The sequence below is a fragment of the Pollicipes pollicipes genome, unplaced genomic scaffold (assembly GCF_011947565.3).
Source record: "Pollicipes pollicipes isolate AB1234 unplaced genomic scaffold, Ppol_2.1 Scaffold_3087;HRSCAF=3621_pilon_pilon_pilon, whole genome shotgun sequence".
NCBI lineage: Eukaryota > Metazoa > Arthropoda > Thecostraca > Pollicipedomorpha > Pollicipedidae > Pollicipes > Pollicipes pollicipes.
The window spans coordinates 829,781-845,332 of NW_023596225.1; the positions used below are offsets into that span (position 1 = coordinate 829,781).

Below are 15,552 nucleotides of genomic sequence, written 5' to 3' on the forward strand. Positions count from 1 at the left end.
CGCGCGCTCGCCGGCGCCGCCGGCCTGCGCGCGCTGGTCCCCAGGCGCGCCGCCTTCTGCTGCTTCGATAGCTGCTCCCGTTTCTCCTTCCGACCAGGACCGTCCTGTTAACAGAGCGGCGCACTGAGGGGAAAGCGGTCCAGTCGTGGCAGCGCTGTGTCCACGACTGGCGGCTAGGAGACGGGGCAGGCGCTAAGACAGCAATGCACTGGGGGAGAGCAACCCCTTGGCAGTCGCGGTGTTACGACTGGCGGACAGGGAAACGGCGCAGGCGCTGAGAAGGCGACGCACTGGAGGAGAGCAACCCCTTGGCAGTCGCGGTGTTACGACTGGCAGACAGGAAACCGGCGCAGGCGCTGAGAAGGCGACGCACTGGGGGAGAGCGACCCCTTGGCAGCCACCAGGGGACGGGGCAGGCGAAGAGCACTTGGCCTGAGTGGAAAGCTAGCACACCAGCCCCGCAAAAGCCCGAAAAAAGGTCAACAGAAAACGTTAGCCAGCAGGTTGACAGTCAACACAGCACGATGTCCACAAGGTCCTCGAATGGAGGTGGGGGCACCATGGTGGTCGGCCGCCAACCGTCAGATCTCGGTGAGATGTCATCCACCTGGGAAAGCACACATGAAGCTTTGGCATATTGGTGCAGTAAAAGTAAACTGCAACATGTGCTTGCAATCTGGTACATCAGGTTTTTAGTGAGTACTTTGAGTTCCCCCAGCGAGATGTCCCCACAGGGACCCAAACAGCATTACAGCATAACAGACCTGTATTATACTGAGCTCCTCCACCTCCTCGGTGACCTCCGCCATCACAGGGGCCAAAGTCTGTTGCTCCATGAGGTCTGTGACATTTTCCTTGACCCACTCGAAGAGAGTAAATGTCATGGACATGCCAAGCATGGCCTCAGCCTGCTCCTGCACCTGGCTGACCACATGCTGCTTCACTGGTGGCAGACTGGCCATGAACAAGAGAGTGAGTCAGTGATGTTCTGCATAGGTGTACCAGCTGTCACAGACCACACTGTGCTTAATAAATACACCTGCCAATCCCAGTGTATGACATAGCTCTGCACAAACATATCACACATGCACTAAATCCCATCATTACAAGACTCATTGATACTCTCAACCAGCAATGCTGGTAGTCATGGAGGTTGAAGTAAACATGACACTTTGCCTTTGCCTCATTAATTTACCATTGCTACCAGAATTCATATCCAGTAATTGCCATGTAACAGCATATACAAAATGGACTTCTCACAATGCCACTTATCACAACACATGTCATAAGAGGAAGATTAACAGATAAAAGCAAGTACAGTAAACTTCCAATGCACATACTCACATATGGTTGTTATAAAATGCATCAAGGTTGACATTTGGGAGCTCATCAGGGTAACTGTCTGTCCATTTCACTTCAACCAAGAAAGATTTGTTTTCACCATCATCTCCAAACTAAAAGAACATGAAAAAATAAAGGTGAATTAGATCAGCAGCTGAAATTTAACAGTCAGCCACACCATATTCACATCATGTGGACACAATTTTTGTGTTCTGCTTCAAAATTATAACATATACATAACCTTCCACAAAGCAGCAAACAACCACATAAGGTTATCATAAAAAACATAGAGTGATAGGAATGTGCCTCAAAGTGGTTCAGAGGCATATTATAAATATTAACACCAAACATTTTGAAGATTATGCATGACATAACTCAGCTAAATAGAAAAGTCCTGATGAAAGCTGATCAATTTCTATTCATCTGTAGTGTTACTAAAGAAAGCCCAGCTGCCTCAAGAAGGACAGGACTTAGAGACAGCTGGGACCTGAGGCTAATACTTGCCTTATACTGAAAAGTTTTCTCATCAACTTCAATGAAAGCTGCATCACCTTCATATATTGACCTAAGGACTTCCAGCTCCTCAGCTTGCATCTCTGATGACATCTTGGTAGCTCTGAAAGAATTAAGTGGTCATGATTATATGAGGTGGCTGTTAACCATGCTCATGTACCCTGTGACATCCACTTTGGTACAGAAGCAACACAAAAAACACATTCCATGACATGAATGGTTTCAGGTGCATGTGCATGAGTATATTTGTGGATAAACAAATTAAACATTGAAATAGTACTTAAGCCTAAATGAGATAATAGATTCTGGGATATTCAATAGCACTATGCTAATTTGTATAACATGACAAAGCAGCATTAGCATTTTTTAGATCTGGCATTTAGCAACATCTACTTGTGCTTGCCCCCTTTTGAGGAATATGTGACCCGTGGCCCCAACTCGGCCCTTGGCAACTACCAGCTAACACAGCTCTGTACTACAAAGTGCGAATTGCTCTATGGGGCGCAGTGTTCCTAAATTTGTATCCACACACTTTTTCAAACACACCGTTTTTTTCTACAAGGACCGTGTTTTTCCCCACGGTTCACAGCTCTTCAGTACCCTTTGATGCACGTGTGCCCATTTCTTTGAACTGGCACCTACCCTGAACCTGCGGATCTCAAAGGCCACGTCCTCTCTAAAACGCAGCCTCAGCAACCTGAGTATACGTGGTGTTCTATTGCCCCGGATATGCGAGATCCGCAAGATTTGAGTGGCTTTTTCAGGCTCGACCCTTTACAAAACAGCTATTTTTAACAACTGTAAAAGCTGGTTTTCGCGATTTCGCCCGCATTTCAGGATGCCCAGGATGAGCAGGATCGACGAGTGCAACAAGGTATGAAAACAATACTAATAAGTATCATTGGAATAATGCAGCAAAAACTCTAGGAAAAAAATCATTTTAGCACAAAAACTGTGCCATGGCTGTCCCCCAAAACTTGCATTACCATATATTTGAAAATAGAAGAAATGCTAGTTGTGACGAACATGCTCCAAGTCAGCTGATTCTATGTCAAAGATGCGGTATATATGTCTTCTACTTCAATGCTTTTTTGCGGGCCCCTGCTACCGACCATAACAATGGGCGGGGTGTGGGCATGCCCAGGGTAGTTAGGTTTGTGTTCTGGGTCCCACTAGTTGATTAGGTTAGGTGAAGCAAGGAGGAAGCAACAATATGGAATTTCTGCTGAATAATTATATCTTGTGTCCCACTTTGACCCGCATTCTGTGAAGCAGTCAGCGATCCTGTGTGTGACATGCAGGTCAGACTGCCAGAAATGCACGGTACGTCGGGTACGTCTGGCGATCAGCAATATTGCGGCAATACTTTCGGGTTATGTGCGTCGTAAATGCGAGCATTCAGAGTTTGGTGAATAGTCGCCATTAATTTCAGCATGCAGATTGTGCTGCAAGGAGTTTTGATGTATGAGTAGTTTTGTGCTAAAATGCTCCTAAATTATTTTTATGCAATAACGTAATTGTATTTTCAGAGGATAGAGTGAGATGAGTATTGTTCTCCTACCATAAGGCTAAGCATGCTGGAAGGGCTCCATAAAACTAAGAAACCTAAAAATTCAAGTGGTTATTTATTCCAAAGCATTGATATTTTGAGAAAGAACAATCTTAATGTTCCACATGCTTGACTGCTCAGAAGGCATTCAACAATTCTAAGATGAATCCTTGGTTGACTGATTTGCTGCTGATGAACAGGTTTGAACAAACAAATTATGCAATTAACTTGTGAAACTTCTCTGAATGATTCACCATAGCTTCCAAAGATGCCCAAGTCAAAGATACGTGCAGTGGCACCAGAGATTTAACCAATATTGGCAAGGGTGGCAGACCCTGTAGAGCCTTGTCCTACTTCTACTTGGGGTCAAAACAATCATGCTACTTTGTCTGACCCCAAAATTGATGGTACCCCCTTCATTAAGCATTCTTGCCATGCAAAGATAAAGCCACAGATGTTCTGATGTGAAGTCTGTGATTTTTGTCTTGTCGTTGCTTGGGAGACCAGTGTGCTGTCACTGCTTAGGATTGGCCCTTCAGCATTTGACATCCCTTATATCAAATCCAGTTGGAGTCCTAGGTTGGCACCACAGTGATACTTTTTTGTCAGTGAAAAAATAGTGCTCCTTTTATGTAATAATGCAGCCTTGACCCTAAGAAGTTGCTTTTTCCAGGTATCAAATGAGTTAGTTGTCTGCTCCAGCCATGTCTTCTGAAAAGAAAACATCTAAGAAGGAAGCAGGCTTTGAAGGAATGGTCAAAGGTGTGTGACCTCTGTATGGATACATGTGCAATGACTATCGGGAGTGAAATGCAGTTAAATGACCCCATCACCAGTGTTGTGTTCATCATGGTAGAAAAACAGAAGCAGAACAGCATGTCTCCTCACCACATATCTATGACATGCTCTCAAACATAATGAAGAGGAACATATCATGTAGCTTGCCATGAATGGCATCAAGCTCACATGAAAATGAACAAGAAGACCAGCACTGACACATGTTTCACATACTCCAGACTTTGTGTTTTTTGTGCATCTGGTGATGTTGGTCATGGTCGTTCTTCATGGGGTGCACAGAGTGCAGCTGGTATGGGTGAGGCCATCACCTGAGCATCTCCTTCCACATGCTCTTCATGTCCACAGAGCTGAAGCAGCAGCTGACTGAGCAGGTGCGGTGTCTGGACACACGGGCTGACACACAGGCAGCACTGCTGTTTGAACTACAGGTAAGCAGACAGTGTGAGTAGGGTGTCAACATACACCTAGCTAACAGTGCAGGCAGTGCTGTTTTTTTAACTTCAGATGAGCTGGTGTCAGCACATTAGCCACATGAAGTCAAGACATCAGCATTCCTTGTTATGACACAAATTTCAGGAATAGTTCAATTATTTTGCTCATATGATTCTCTGTTATTAGTGTATTTGGTGTCCTTTTGTAACTTACAAGAAGATTTTGCACATTTTATTGGCAATACATGGTGTGAGGTCGCGTACCTGACTTGACTTGAAGTTGGTCATTTTCGCCAGAATCGAGACACCCATGGCTCGGGATTCAGCTCAAACAGACGTAGCCAGGCAGTATTATTTGACTGCATTTAACAGTCTGACTGCATGACCAGTCAGTGGCTAGCGCGTGGCAGGTCTCGCTGGGTTATTCACTGTCGAGAAGAAGGTGGGGCCGGCCCAGTTGCTGACCAGGGAGGGGAATAGGTCTAGATATAGGTCGAGGTCTAGGGCGAGCCCCGAGACCTCGAAGAGTGGGAATTTTTGCTCTTCAGGCCAGGCTTTCAGAAAACTGTCCTGGTCCTTAAGACTTGTCTTTCTGAATGACCTCGCGCCCGATCAGCCTCCGGCCGGCCCGCACGCGTCCAGGAAAGGGTAGGGGCTACCAGCCAGCCGGAGCGCGTGGTCTAGCTGTGGGGGAACAAAATGGACCTTAAGTATCGACAGCCCATGGGCGGGAGAAATCAAGAACGACTGTTTCTGAAAAGGGTGTAATGCGGGAATCCGTTGTTACAAATGAATTCATGACGTCGCGTTAGTTTTGTGCATTGTTTCATTCAAGCTGGTAACACACATTATTCTATTCGATAGCAATCGGTCCCGTTCATCACATTTGGAAGTGGTCCACTTGACTTGACTGAGAAAAACGGCATGGCCCACATGTCAGGGTCGTCCTGGGCAACTTTCTGGGTTGACAAATTAATGATCAGCATGATATGTGAGACAGAACGTAGACCAGTTAGTCGTGAGCGGCGACAGGAGAAGCCGCTGTTCCGTACTAGCTTATTTTATTACTTGCTATTTATCTTTTGTTTATGTCATTTTGTTATGTTGTCATTACATTATCGCCCGGCTTTCCAGGACTTTTTTCGGCGGCGTGCGGACCTGGAGCTGGAGTACAGCAGGAATCTCGACAAGCTGCACAAGTCGCTCAGCCAACGGCACAAGGATCTGAAACAGAGGCGAGTCGTGATGTCACCACCTCCATTTTGTCGGGGAAGTGGCTTACAAGCACTTGTATCGCCGTTCGCGCCCCTGTCTGAGCTGTCCAACATAGCAGGTGTTTGAGACCACGTTAACCGCCGCGACTGGTGCCCCAGAGTCGATGCCGTGCGCTAGCGCGCGGACTCTGCTGTCCCGGACGTCTGTGAGCTGGGTTTTGTGTCGACCCGCGGTGGCGCGCCGCCCGCCTGCCAGCCGGCGCCAGGGCGGTGACTCAGCTCTGCTGGATGCCCGCAGACGAGACCAAGCGCACCTCTTCTCGTCGTACAGCTGCTGGCAGCAGCTGATCCAGCAGACGCGCCACGAGTCGCGTGACCGCGCCACCATCGGCGACGTCTACTCCACCGTGGTGCCGCAGAAGCTGGCGCGGCTCGGCGACGACCTGCTGCGCGTGCACAAACGGGTGGGCACGGGTGCTCTGGAGGCTACAAGTGGTGTGGTGCGGACGGGTGGGGTCGGCCACTCACGCCCAGCGATATGGCTGTTTTGCGGGTGTGTTGCAGCCATGGGGTACGGGCGGGCCTGGCGTATGGAGGGTGTAGTGCAAGCAGGCTGACCTGCAGCTACTTGGCTATAAACGGCCACGGACTGGTAATGAACCAAATCACTGGCTCATAGTCCGCGATTTCCGTGGGCTGTAAGGAGGGCTTTGTAACTAGGACACTGCTGCAGAGTGATGTAAATGGGTCGAATTCATTGGCGCTGATGGGTTTTGACGTCAAGTTATCAATTGTAGCTGCTAAAGACTGAGGCTAGTGAGCAAAGTAGGATTTCAGCCAAAAGGAACTCTTGGTTATGACTAGTGCTTGTGGTTGTTGTTGATGCACATTCTGCAAGCGGTGTTCCAGCATTTCACAAAATTTGTATGCATATCTGCGGTGAGCCCAGGACTGCCTCAATAAGGGTGTTTTTTCTTTATTTTAGTGCCGTCAAGTCTGCACAGATTCTCATGAAGAGTTGTTGAAGCTGATCAATGAACTCCAGGCAGCTACCAAGACGTACAACATGTACTACGCACAGTTCAGCACCGCCGAAGGTAAACTTCAGTACGTAGTCAACCAGAAGGCCAAGCTGGAAGTAAATCTGCCAGAAGAGAAGCTTGAAAAATCCAGGAAGTTCAGGCTGGTGGAGAAGGAGATTGTCAAGGTGGGTGGAACTACGTGCATACTGTCGCAGAGTGTCCTGATATATCCGGGGTACTGCACGGTCATATTGCGCTTCGATGGCTCCCTTTGTGGTGTCTTCATGAAGTATATGCAAATTACTGTGTCATGGGCAGCATGCACTGCCGTTGTTTGACTGCTACTCCGGGCGACATTCGGCCGGGCAGTCTTATGGCGTCCGCTAACGCTCTGCACTACCCGGCAGCGACGCAACAAATACCAGGACACGCGGCTGCAGGCGCTGCGCGCGCGCAACGACTTCATCCTCTGCCTGGAGGCGGCCAACGCGGCCGTGCAACACTACTTCGTGGACGACCTGCCGGACGCGTTGGACTGCGCCGACACGGGCGTGCACGCGGCGCTGGGGCGCGCCCTGCTGATGGCCACCGACGCCCAGGAGGGCACCATTGACGGCCTGCGGCAGGGCGTGGAGGCGCTGACCAGGGCCGTGTCCGCTCTTGACGCCCGGCTCGACAAGCAGCGCTTCATCGAAGCCAACAACGCCTCGTTCATGCTGCCGAAGAAGTTCGAGTTCGTGCCGTATAAGGGAGATATTGTGAGTGATCCAGCGTGTCGGGTTTCGGAGTGACAGTGATTTTGCTTGGAGTTTTGCCGCCGTGGATTCATTTCAAGCCTTACACTGCTACTTTTCCGCGCTCGAAGGGTGCCGCCCCGGATATTTGACGGAGATTCACTGTTGTTTTCAGGTGCATTCTGTTGTGCTTTGGCTTCAGCTTCCTCGTAAGGCCTGACATTTGTCTTCGACGGCCCTTCACGATCTCGTCATGTCTTAACGGATCATCATGACGGCACGCGGTGCCGACTTCACTGCACTGCTGCTCGCGTGCACCTAGCTGAAACCCCTGACACCAGAGCTTTTGGCACTTCCCATAGATGTCGCGCTACGACGTCGATCCAGCGATCCTGGACGAGACGCGGCTGCGCTACGACGCGCTGGGTCGCCGCATCGAAGCGCTGCGTACGGCCACCGACGAGCAGTGGAAGACGATGGAGACGGCCGAGCGGTCCCTGCTGGAGATGGCCGGCACGGCGGAGATCGACTGCCGCGGCCTCTTCCAGTCGCCCAGCGCGCCGCGGCCCACGGAGACGGCACTGGCCAAGCAGCGTGGCGACCAGCTGGAGACCGGGCAGTTCTACGTGACGGTACGGGGCGTCACTGCCCGGCGGTGTCACGTCCTTTGCCAGTGACCTGGTATTGAAACAGCTGGCCCACCCATGCACGTCACCGCAACGACTATGGTAGCCTTAAGACGAATTTTTAGTCGTTTCTGGCATTTCTAGAAGCCCAGTCATGGTCTTTGTTACAGACGGCTGGAGACGGGACAGTGCCGCGCGTCTGCCATGAAATTGATGCTGGAAATGTTCATGTGGGTTAAAGTTTGTTAGATCAGTCAGCTTGTCAGAATCCAACCCCAGTTAGTCAGAAGTTTGCCGAGTTGTCGGCACCCCCTGAGAAGCTTGTGTGACCGTGCTTGACCTGTCGTTCTCCTTGGCCGAGGTTTGCGACCGTGCTATATACATTCTGTCCGGTACAAGTTTGTCAGATTTGTGACCAACTCTCACTCTGATTCGGACGCCCACCTGTGCGTCCCGAAGGGGCAGAGTGTTGTTGGACTCGTGATTGACTGCGGGAATTGCCCTATCTCTCCCGCGGAAGTGCCGTGTTCGCGGCGACTCAACCCTGGTCCCCTCCGCCGGCAGAAGTTCGCAGAGTTCGTGGCCGACTCGAACCTGCTAGCGCGGCTGCAGGTGAAGCGCGAGCTGCTGCGCTCGGGGCTGAGCGAGCATGCGCCCGAGCTGGAGCGGTCCGGTCGTGCCGTCTGCCCGCCGCCGCCGCGCCGTAAACGACTGGGCCGCGCGCCGGCCGACGGCCAGCCGCGCCTCTTTGGCGGCAGCCTGTCCGAGTACCTGGAGCAGAGCGGTCAGGACATCCCGCTGATCGTGCGCTCGTGTGTGCGCGTCATCAACCTGTACGGTCTGCATCATCAGGGCATCTTCCGCGTGTCCGGCTCGCAGGTGAGACTGCACAGGACGGATGGGCTGACGTGTCGGCACCAGACGCCATCAGGGCTGTGAGCAGGGGGATCGGGCTGAGGTGTGGGCTCCAGACGCCATCAGGGCTGTGAGCAGGGAGAACGGGCTGAGGTGTGGGCTCCAGACGCCATCAGGGCTCTGAGCAGGGGAACGGACGGAGTTGTCGGCACCAGACGTCATCAGGGCTGTGAGCAGGGGAACGGACGGAGTTGTCGGCACCAGACGTCATCAGGGCTGTGAGCAGGGGAACGGACGGAGTTGTCGGCACCAGACGTCATCAGGGCGTCTGCATGTGGGTACTTAAGGCACTGGAGACATTCGACTCTGGATCAGTGTGCGTGTTCCTAAGCACGACAGGCGTCCGACTCTGGATCTGCACGCTTGTCCCTGAGGCGCGGAAGGCATTCAGCTTCGGATCAGTTTGTATGCCCTTAAAGCAGAAGAATTCACGCGGGCTTAAGTTCGCATGTTTCAAAGTTCCGAACGCATCGTTGTGACTATGTTCCTGTCGTGTTAACATGGGCAGACCGCGCTCTGCGGCTTTGCTGTGTTTCGTCGGTGGCCGGCTGCACAGTATGAACGGGACGGTGAGCGAGTCTGTCAGACATGGTCGAGTCTGCTCATCGATCACCTGCCACCGCCTGGCCGCAGGTGGAGATCAACAACTTCCGCGACAGCTTCGAGCGCGGCGAGGACCCGCTGGCGGACGTGTCGGACGCCTCCGACATCAACTCGGTGGCCGGCGTGCTGAAGCTGTACCTGCGCGAACTGCGCGAGCCCTTTTTCCCGACCCAGTACTTCGACCAATGCATGGAGATCGCCCGTGAGTCCAGCGGCGCGCACGGGGTGTGTTGTATGTGTACGGTTGTGAGTGTACTTGCGGCAGATGGACGGGCTGCGGTAGTGGCACGGTTTTTGAGTCCGCGTTCGTGCCCCTATGACGACTGTGGCGGTTCAAGCTGAGAGGACCTGGTGACGGCTACGGACCAGAACATTGAACAACAGTCGGCCACGCTCCCCCAAGAGGACCACACATCCCCAAACCAACTGCGCTCTCCCAGGCCGACCACACTCCACAAGCCGACCACGCTCCCCAAGCCAGCCACGCTCCCCAAGCCGACCACACTCCACAAGCCGACCACGCTCCCCAAGCCGACCACGCTCCCCAGGCCGGCCACGTCCCCCAAGCCGGCCACGCTCCACAAGCCGACCACGCCTCCCAAGCCGACCACGCCCCCAAGTCGACCACGCTTCTCAAGTCGACCACGTTCCCCCCCAAGTTGATCACCATGGGCGGTGTTTTTGGTCGCGTTTTATTTGAATGTCATTGTTTCCGCGTCACATTCCTCGTTATTGCATCACATGCTCCTTTAGGATCATTCCTGACTGATTAAAGATTGCTCACTGTTTGTGCCCTCCAAGCATGCCTTACCTTCCAAGTTAGGTCAGTGCCCCATTCCATCCTACGCTCGCGCACCACTCCAGATGGGGACGCGGGTGCTGTCGCGGCTGACGCGTCTCCCCCGGCGGCCGCAGAGCTGGGCAGCTCGGACGATCAGACGGCGCGGCTGCGCGAGCTGGTGTCGGCCCTGCCGCGCGCCGTCCAGCTGGTCATGCGCTACCTCTTCGCCTTCCTCAGCCAGTGAGTGCCGCCAACCGAGCCGGACCGGAGCGGCTCAGCGCAGCGGCTCTCTGCCGCCGTGCGTCGACAGCTGTTGGGCTGGTGTGTTGCGTTTCGGACAGGGTCTTGGTTTAGTATCGGGTTTTATATCCAACGTTTGTATTTATTGGACTATTCTCTCGGACTATTTTGGGCTTAGACCATTATCACGGTGTAGGGTGGATGGAAAGAGTTCCTTCGCGATTTCCCTACTTCAAACCAGTGCGCATGGGAGCTAACACGTGTCAGCCAGTTCGACGGCCCCCCTCCTTTTCACGCAGTTGTTGATTGCGACATCTGATAAGCTTTCCAGTCGATGCCAAACAGTTCGAAGCCGTTGTAAGGGGCGTGTGCTTCTGCGCCTTGTGATCTGGCCATTGGCCTCCGCACTGTGCCATGACGACCGCGCTGATTGGTGGCGTCCGTGGCGCCGCTGTCCGCCAGCCTGTCCGAGTTCAGCGACGAGAACATGATGGAGCCCTACAACCTGGCCATCTGCTTCGGCCCGACCCTGCTGCCCATCCCCGAGAGCAAGGATCAGGTGCAGTACCAGAACCTGGTCAACGAGCTGATGAAGCACATCATCCTCTGCCACGACGGCATCTTTGCGTGCGACGGCGGGCCCGTCTACGAGAAGTACATCAGCAGGGGCCCGACCGAGGCGGAGGAGATCGGAGAGGCGCCCTCGGAGACGGCCGCCCAGCTGGACGGCGCTGAGCTCGAGCCGCCCTCCGAGGACGGTGAGCGGACGCGGCCGGGCGCCAGACGCGGCCGGGCGCCAGACGCGGCCGGGCGCCTGACGCGGCCCGGCGCCGCCGCCGGTCGGCGCCGGGCTCGCCGTCTGCGGCCGGGGCGGTCCGGGAGGACGCCGCGGCGGTCTGCCGAGCCGACTCTGGAGGCAGTGTAGGGGCTCCGACCGTGGGACTCGCCGGTGGTGTAGAGCGGCCCCCTCATGGGGAGTCAGCAATCATTAGCGGCTGTGCTAATGCTCGCTCGGAAGGGTTCGTCGCATCGCCAGCGTGGCACTGCGAGTAGCGGATGTCGACCGTAGCAACCGTGGGGAGGGGTACAAGGTCCTGGGACCCTTGGTTGGGCTCCTGGCACATGGCTGCCAGGCACGGCTCGTAGCCATGATTGTCCCTGGGAGCAGCTGTGCAGAGTTCCGTGGCACGAGGAGATCTGTCGTTTTCGTTGTTATGTTTGGTTTGTCCTTTGTTCGTTTTGTTTGTTTCAATTTCTGTTCTTCTTTTTTCGTAACCCATAGCTTACGTTTTCCCCTCAGATCCATTGATAAAAGAAAGAGAGCTGAACATAAGTTTGCAGATATTTGGCAGTAAGTATATGTGTTCTCTTTCCTTTTCTCCTTTTGTGCCGACTTGCAACGCTTTTGGCGGAAGTCGTTCTGATAGACTTACCAGATGAAAATTGATGTTAGTCCACAACTTTAAAATGCTGCTTTGTTAGGTAGCAAGCAGCCCTTATTTGACAATCGAATGCAATCTTATTTTGTAATATGGTGTGACCTTTGAGTTATTGCGCTCTAGGAAGGTCGTGACGTTGCCCTTTAGATTGTGCCTTGTCGACTGAAAGGCGTGTGGTGGTGGACCGCTGGTAGGTTTCTTGATAAGCTCTTGACCACTCGTTTTGTCGTCTTCGTACAGCACTGCAGCATCGTTCATAATCTATGCTGAATTACGTTGGATGCGGAACAATTTCGGATTGTGGTGTAACGTGGCAATTTCGGAGGATACTATAACGGGGCTTTTCTCCGACGCTGGCTCCCATCTGGACTGAAGTGTATGCCCCCCCCCCCCCCGCCTCCGGCGGCCTCCGCGCCCGGCGCCCCTGACGCCGCCTGTGCCGGCGTGCCGCCAGAGGGCGAACAGCTGGAGGCGGTGGCGCAGTTCGACTTCTCGGCCCGCTCGCCGCGTGAGCTGAGCTTCCGCTGCGGCGACGTGTTGACGCTCTACAGGCAGGTGTCGTCCGACTGGTGGCGCGGCGCCTTCCGCGGTCAGGACGGCCTCGTGCCCGACAAGTACATCATGCTGCGCATCAGGTGTGTGGCTGCGGCGACCGGGGGCGCGGTCGGGATGGCTGGCGTGGCGGACAGACTGGCGTGTCTCAGCGACGACGCCCGCTTGCCAGATGGTAGTTTCCCCACAAACCACCGGTTCGAACGCAGTCTTAAGGGGCTTCGAATCGATTTTGTTGCCAAGGTTGTCTGTTGTCTTCCATGTACAAAGGCGGGAAGGATTATTAGACGGGTGGGACTTGATTGGGACGCGTTTGACGTGTCTGGTGATGGCAGCCGAGAGCATCTGACCCGCCCCGTCCCTCCAGGGACGAGGAGCGCACCAGCGGCTCCGAGTCGGGCAGCCAGCCGCGCGCGTCCGTCAGCAGCGAGCCGGCGCGGTCGGCCAGCCGCAGCGCCCGCTCCTCCACCTCCACCCTCTCCACCGCCTCCAGCTCCTCCGTGCTGGAGCACGCCGAGGTACTGGAGACCTCTGTTTGACTCCGCTCGAGCCGGCCGAGACCGCATGAGTCGTCCCATGGCTAGCCTCTGGGCGCGCTATTGACGGCTCTGGAGGGATCTCCCAGGAAGCGGACGTTGTGTACATATTCATGCCGCTTTGCCTGCCGACGCTTTTGGGGCTTTCCGTTGGCTACTAACGCCAAAACTGATGCGGGTTATGCTTGGTCCGTGTGGCGCCAGCAAGGGGCGGTGTGTAAGACGACGACTTTACGGTAAAGCTTTAACATTTCATTTGCGATGTGTTAACGATACATCGCAAGGACAGCGCTAAGCGAACGACTTGAGGATGTGTTTCTCGCAGTTGTCAGACTCGGGACGTTCAGTCGGTATTCCCAGCCTATCTTTAGCATACTGCAGGCATGGTAACTTCAAGAAAAATTGGCTAAATGCTCTGGAAGTGAAATCCTTGCTAAGTAAAACTTGCGGCGAAAACACCACCGCAGATGGGCGAACACAGTTCAGCGAGCGATATTTCCAAAAGATTTTGTTTCTCCACACAGGAGCAAGGTTGCCCCCTTTTTTAGTAGCGTGTCTTGGTCGATTGGCAGTTAGCCGCCGTAGACACGGTACGGTTTCTGTAACGCGAACACGTGTGTGCCACATCTCGACCAGTGCCTCGGACGTTCGCTGAGTTGGGCTAGAGGGTCGGCGCCGGGAAACTACAGAAACAGTGAATACAGCAACTGGCACTTTAAAAGTGTTGAGCGATTTTGTGGGCCTTGGGCCATTCAGGTGATAGCAAAGCTATCCCAGCTTTTTCGTTGTCGATTTTTCGGTTTAAGTCATATGATATGTAGTAACCCGGCTATTTTCTAGATAATGGGTGGAGAGGATCAATCAGCCCCTAGATGGTCACGTTTCCCCAAATGTCACAAGCGTTTATTGAAGCTTTGCTCTCAAGTGATAGCACGTTTTTTCAAGAAGCTGGCAGCATGTTTAACGGTGGCCTTAACGCGGTGTGCGCTAATGGCGCGAATAACTGGCGGGCATTGCAATACATGTTATGTTTGGGCGGGTTTGCGGGACCGTGGCTGTGACTAATGTGTGGCTAACTGCGCTGTGCGCCTGGCCGGTGTCGGGCATCGCACTTGCCGTACGTTATGCCCCGCTGGGCTGCATTCACTTGCCAAGCTGTGTGCCTGTATGATACTCTGGCGAGCTGGAGCCGCGGCTGGCCAGTGGTGTCGGTTCCTGTGTGCCTGCGGTCTGCGGTTGCCGAGTCTCGCTGTCGATGTGTGTCCACGTCAGGCTGTGTTCACCTCTGGTGTCCGGTACTAACCGCCGGTGGCGGCTGCTATGCGCTGTCCGCGGTGGCGGCGCTTGACCCCCCTGTGACCCGATCGTAGGAACGCTGGCTACCGGACCGGAGCGCCACGCTGCCCCGCGGAGGCGCGCCCACCCCCGCACCGCGCGCCGCCTCCCTCTCCCTTCTCCACCGGGCCGCCGCCGCCGCCGCCGCGCCGCCGGCCGCCGAGCCGGCCGTCACTCCACGTCGGCGGCCGGCGGAGGCGCCGCGCCCGACGCCCGGCGACGACGCCGACGGTGGCTGGACGGGCGACGTCACGCCCGACGCTGACACCGACGCCGCTGCCGCTACCGACGCCGCCGACGGCGAGGACGAGGACGACGGTGACGAGCTGGAGCGGGCCATGCGCCAGATCACGCTGGTGACAGAGCGACTGCGCGCCGGCCAGCTGTCGCCCGACGAGAGCGGTGAGCACGCCGAGCCACCGCCGCCGGCGCCGGCCAGCGCGCGCGCCGCACCGCGCCGGCCGAGCGGCGCTGGGAAGGAGCCAGCGCCGCCGTCGGCTGGCAGCGTGCTGTCGCGCCGCGCGATGTGGGAGACGCGCGCCGCGGCAGAGGCGGCGCCCGGCCGTCGGCTGGCGCCCAAACACACGCCTGACCTGGTGATGGACCTGCCGGCCGAGTGGGGTCGCCTGCAGCGCAGCTCCAGCGGCTCGTCGGAGGAGGGCGCTGCCGTCGGCACCACGGCCGCCGAGACGTTCGCGCGGCAGGACCAGTGCACTGTACGGCGCGGAGGCCGCGCCTCGCCGGTGCGCGCGCTGCCCGCTGAGCCGGAGGCCGGCCCGGCGGCGGCGCCGGTGACCGGCGGCGGTGCGGCGCCGGCGCCGCGGCCCTCGTCCGCCGCGCCACCGGCCCCCGCGGCGCGGCCGGTCTCTGTGAGCGGCGTGCCCGTGGTGCCGCGGCCCGGGCTCGTCGCGCGCCCGGTGGCC

At 55.3% G+C, this 15,552-nt stretch overlaps 2 protein-coding genes across 3 annotated transcripts; one reads left to right on the forward strand and one right to left on the reverse strand.

Moving 5' to 3' along the window:
* Window positions 1–588: 588 nt before the first annotated feature.
* LOC119089723 (RWD domain-containing protein 4-like) lies at window positions 589–2,520 on the reverse strand. The gene is made up of 4 exons (XM_037212533.1): window positions 2,498–2,520; window positions 1,846–1,957; window positions 1,345–1,454; window positions 589–954 (listed from the first exon to the last, which is right to left on the reverse strand). Exons 2-4 carry the CDS (start codon window positions 1,945–1,947, stop codon window positions 693–695), a joined length of 474 nt encoding a protein of 157 aa, XP_037068428.1. The 5' UTR covers window positions 1,948–1,957; window positions 2,498–2,520; the 3' UTR covers window positions 589–692.
* A 447-nt stretch (window positions 2,521–2,967) lies between these two features.
* On the forward strand, window positions 2,968–14,649 carry LOC119090521 (SLIT-ROBO Rho GTPase-activating protein 1). 2 transcript variants are annotated; one of them, XM_037213337.1, is made up of 14 exons: window positions 2,968–3,186; window positions 4,077–4,165; window positions 4,547–4,629; window positions 5,767–5,867; window positions 6,145–6,310; window positions 6,832–7,053; window positions 7,276–7,626; window positions 7,965–8,234; window positions 8,793–9,107; window positions 9,777–9,948; window positions 10,662–10,767; window positions 11,230–11,525; window positions 12,661–12,841; window positions 13,126–14,649. In XM_037213337.1, the coding sequence occupies exons 2-14, from the start codon at window positions 4,108–4,110 to the stop codon at window positions 13,295–13,297; spliced, it is 2,493 nt and encodes an 830-aa protein (XP_037069232.1). In that variant the 5' UTR covers window positions 2,968–3,186; window positions 4,077–4,107; the 3' UTR covers window positions 13,298–14,649. The 2 variants fall into 2 exon arrangements, with proteins under 2 accessions (XP_037069232.1, XP_037069231.1); XM_037213336.1 differs by having other exon boundaries at window positions 2,968–3,177.
* The last annotated feature ends 903 nt before the right edge of the window (window positions 14,650–15,552 follow it).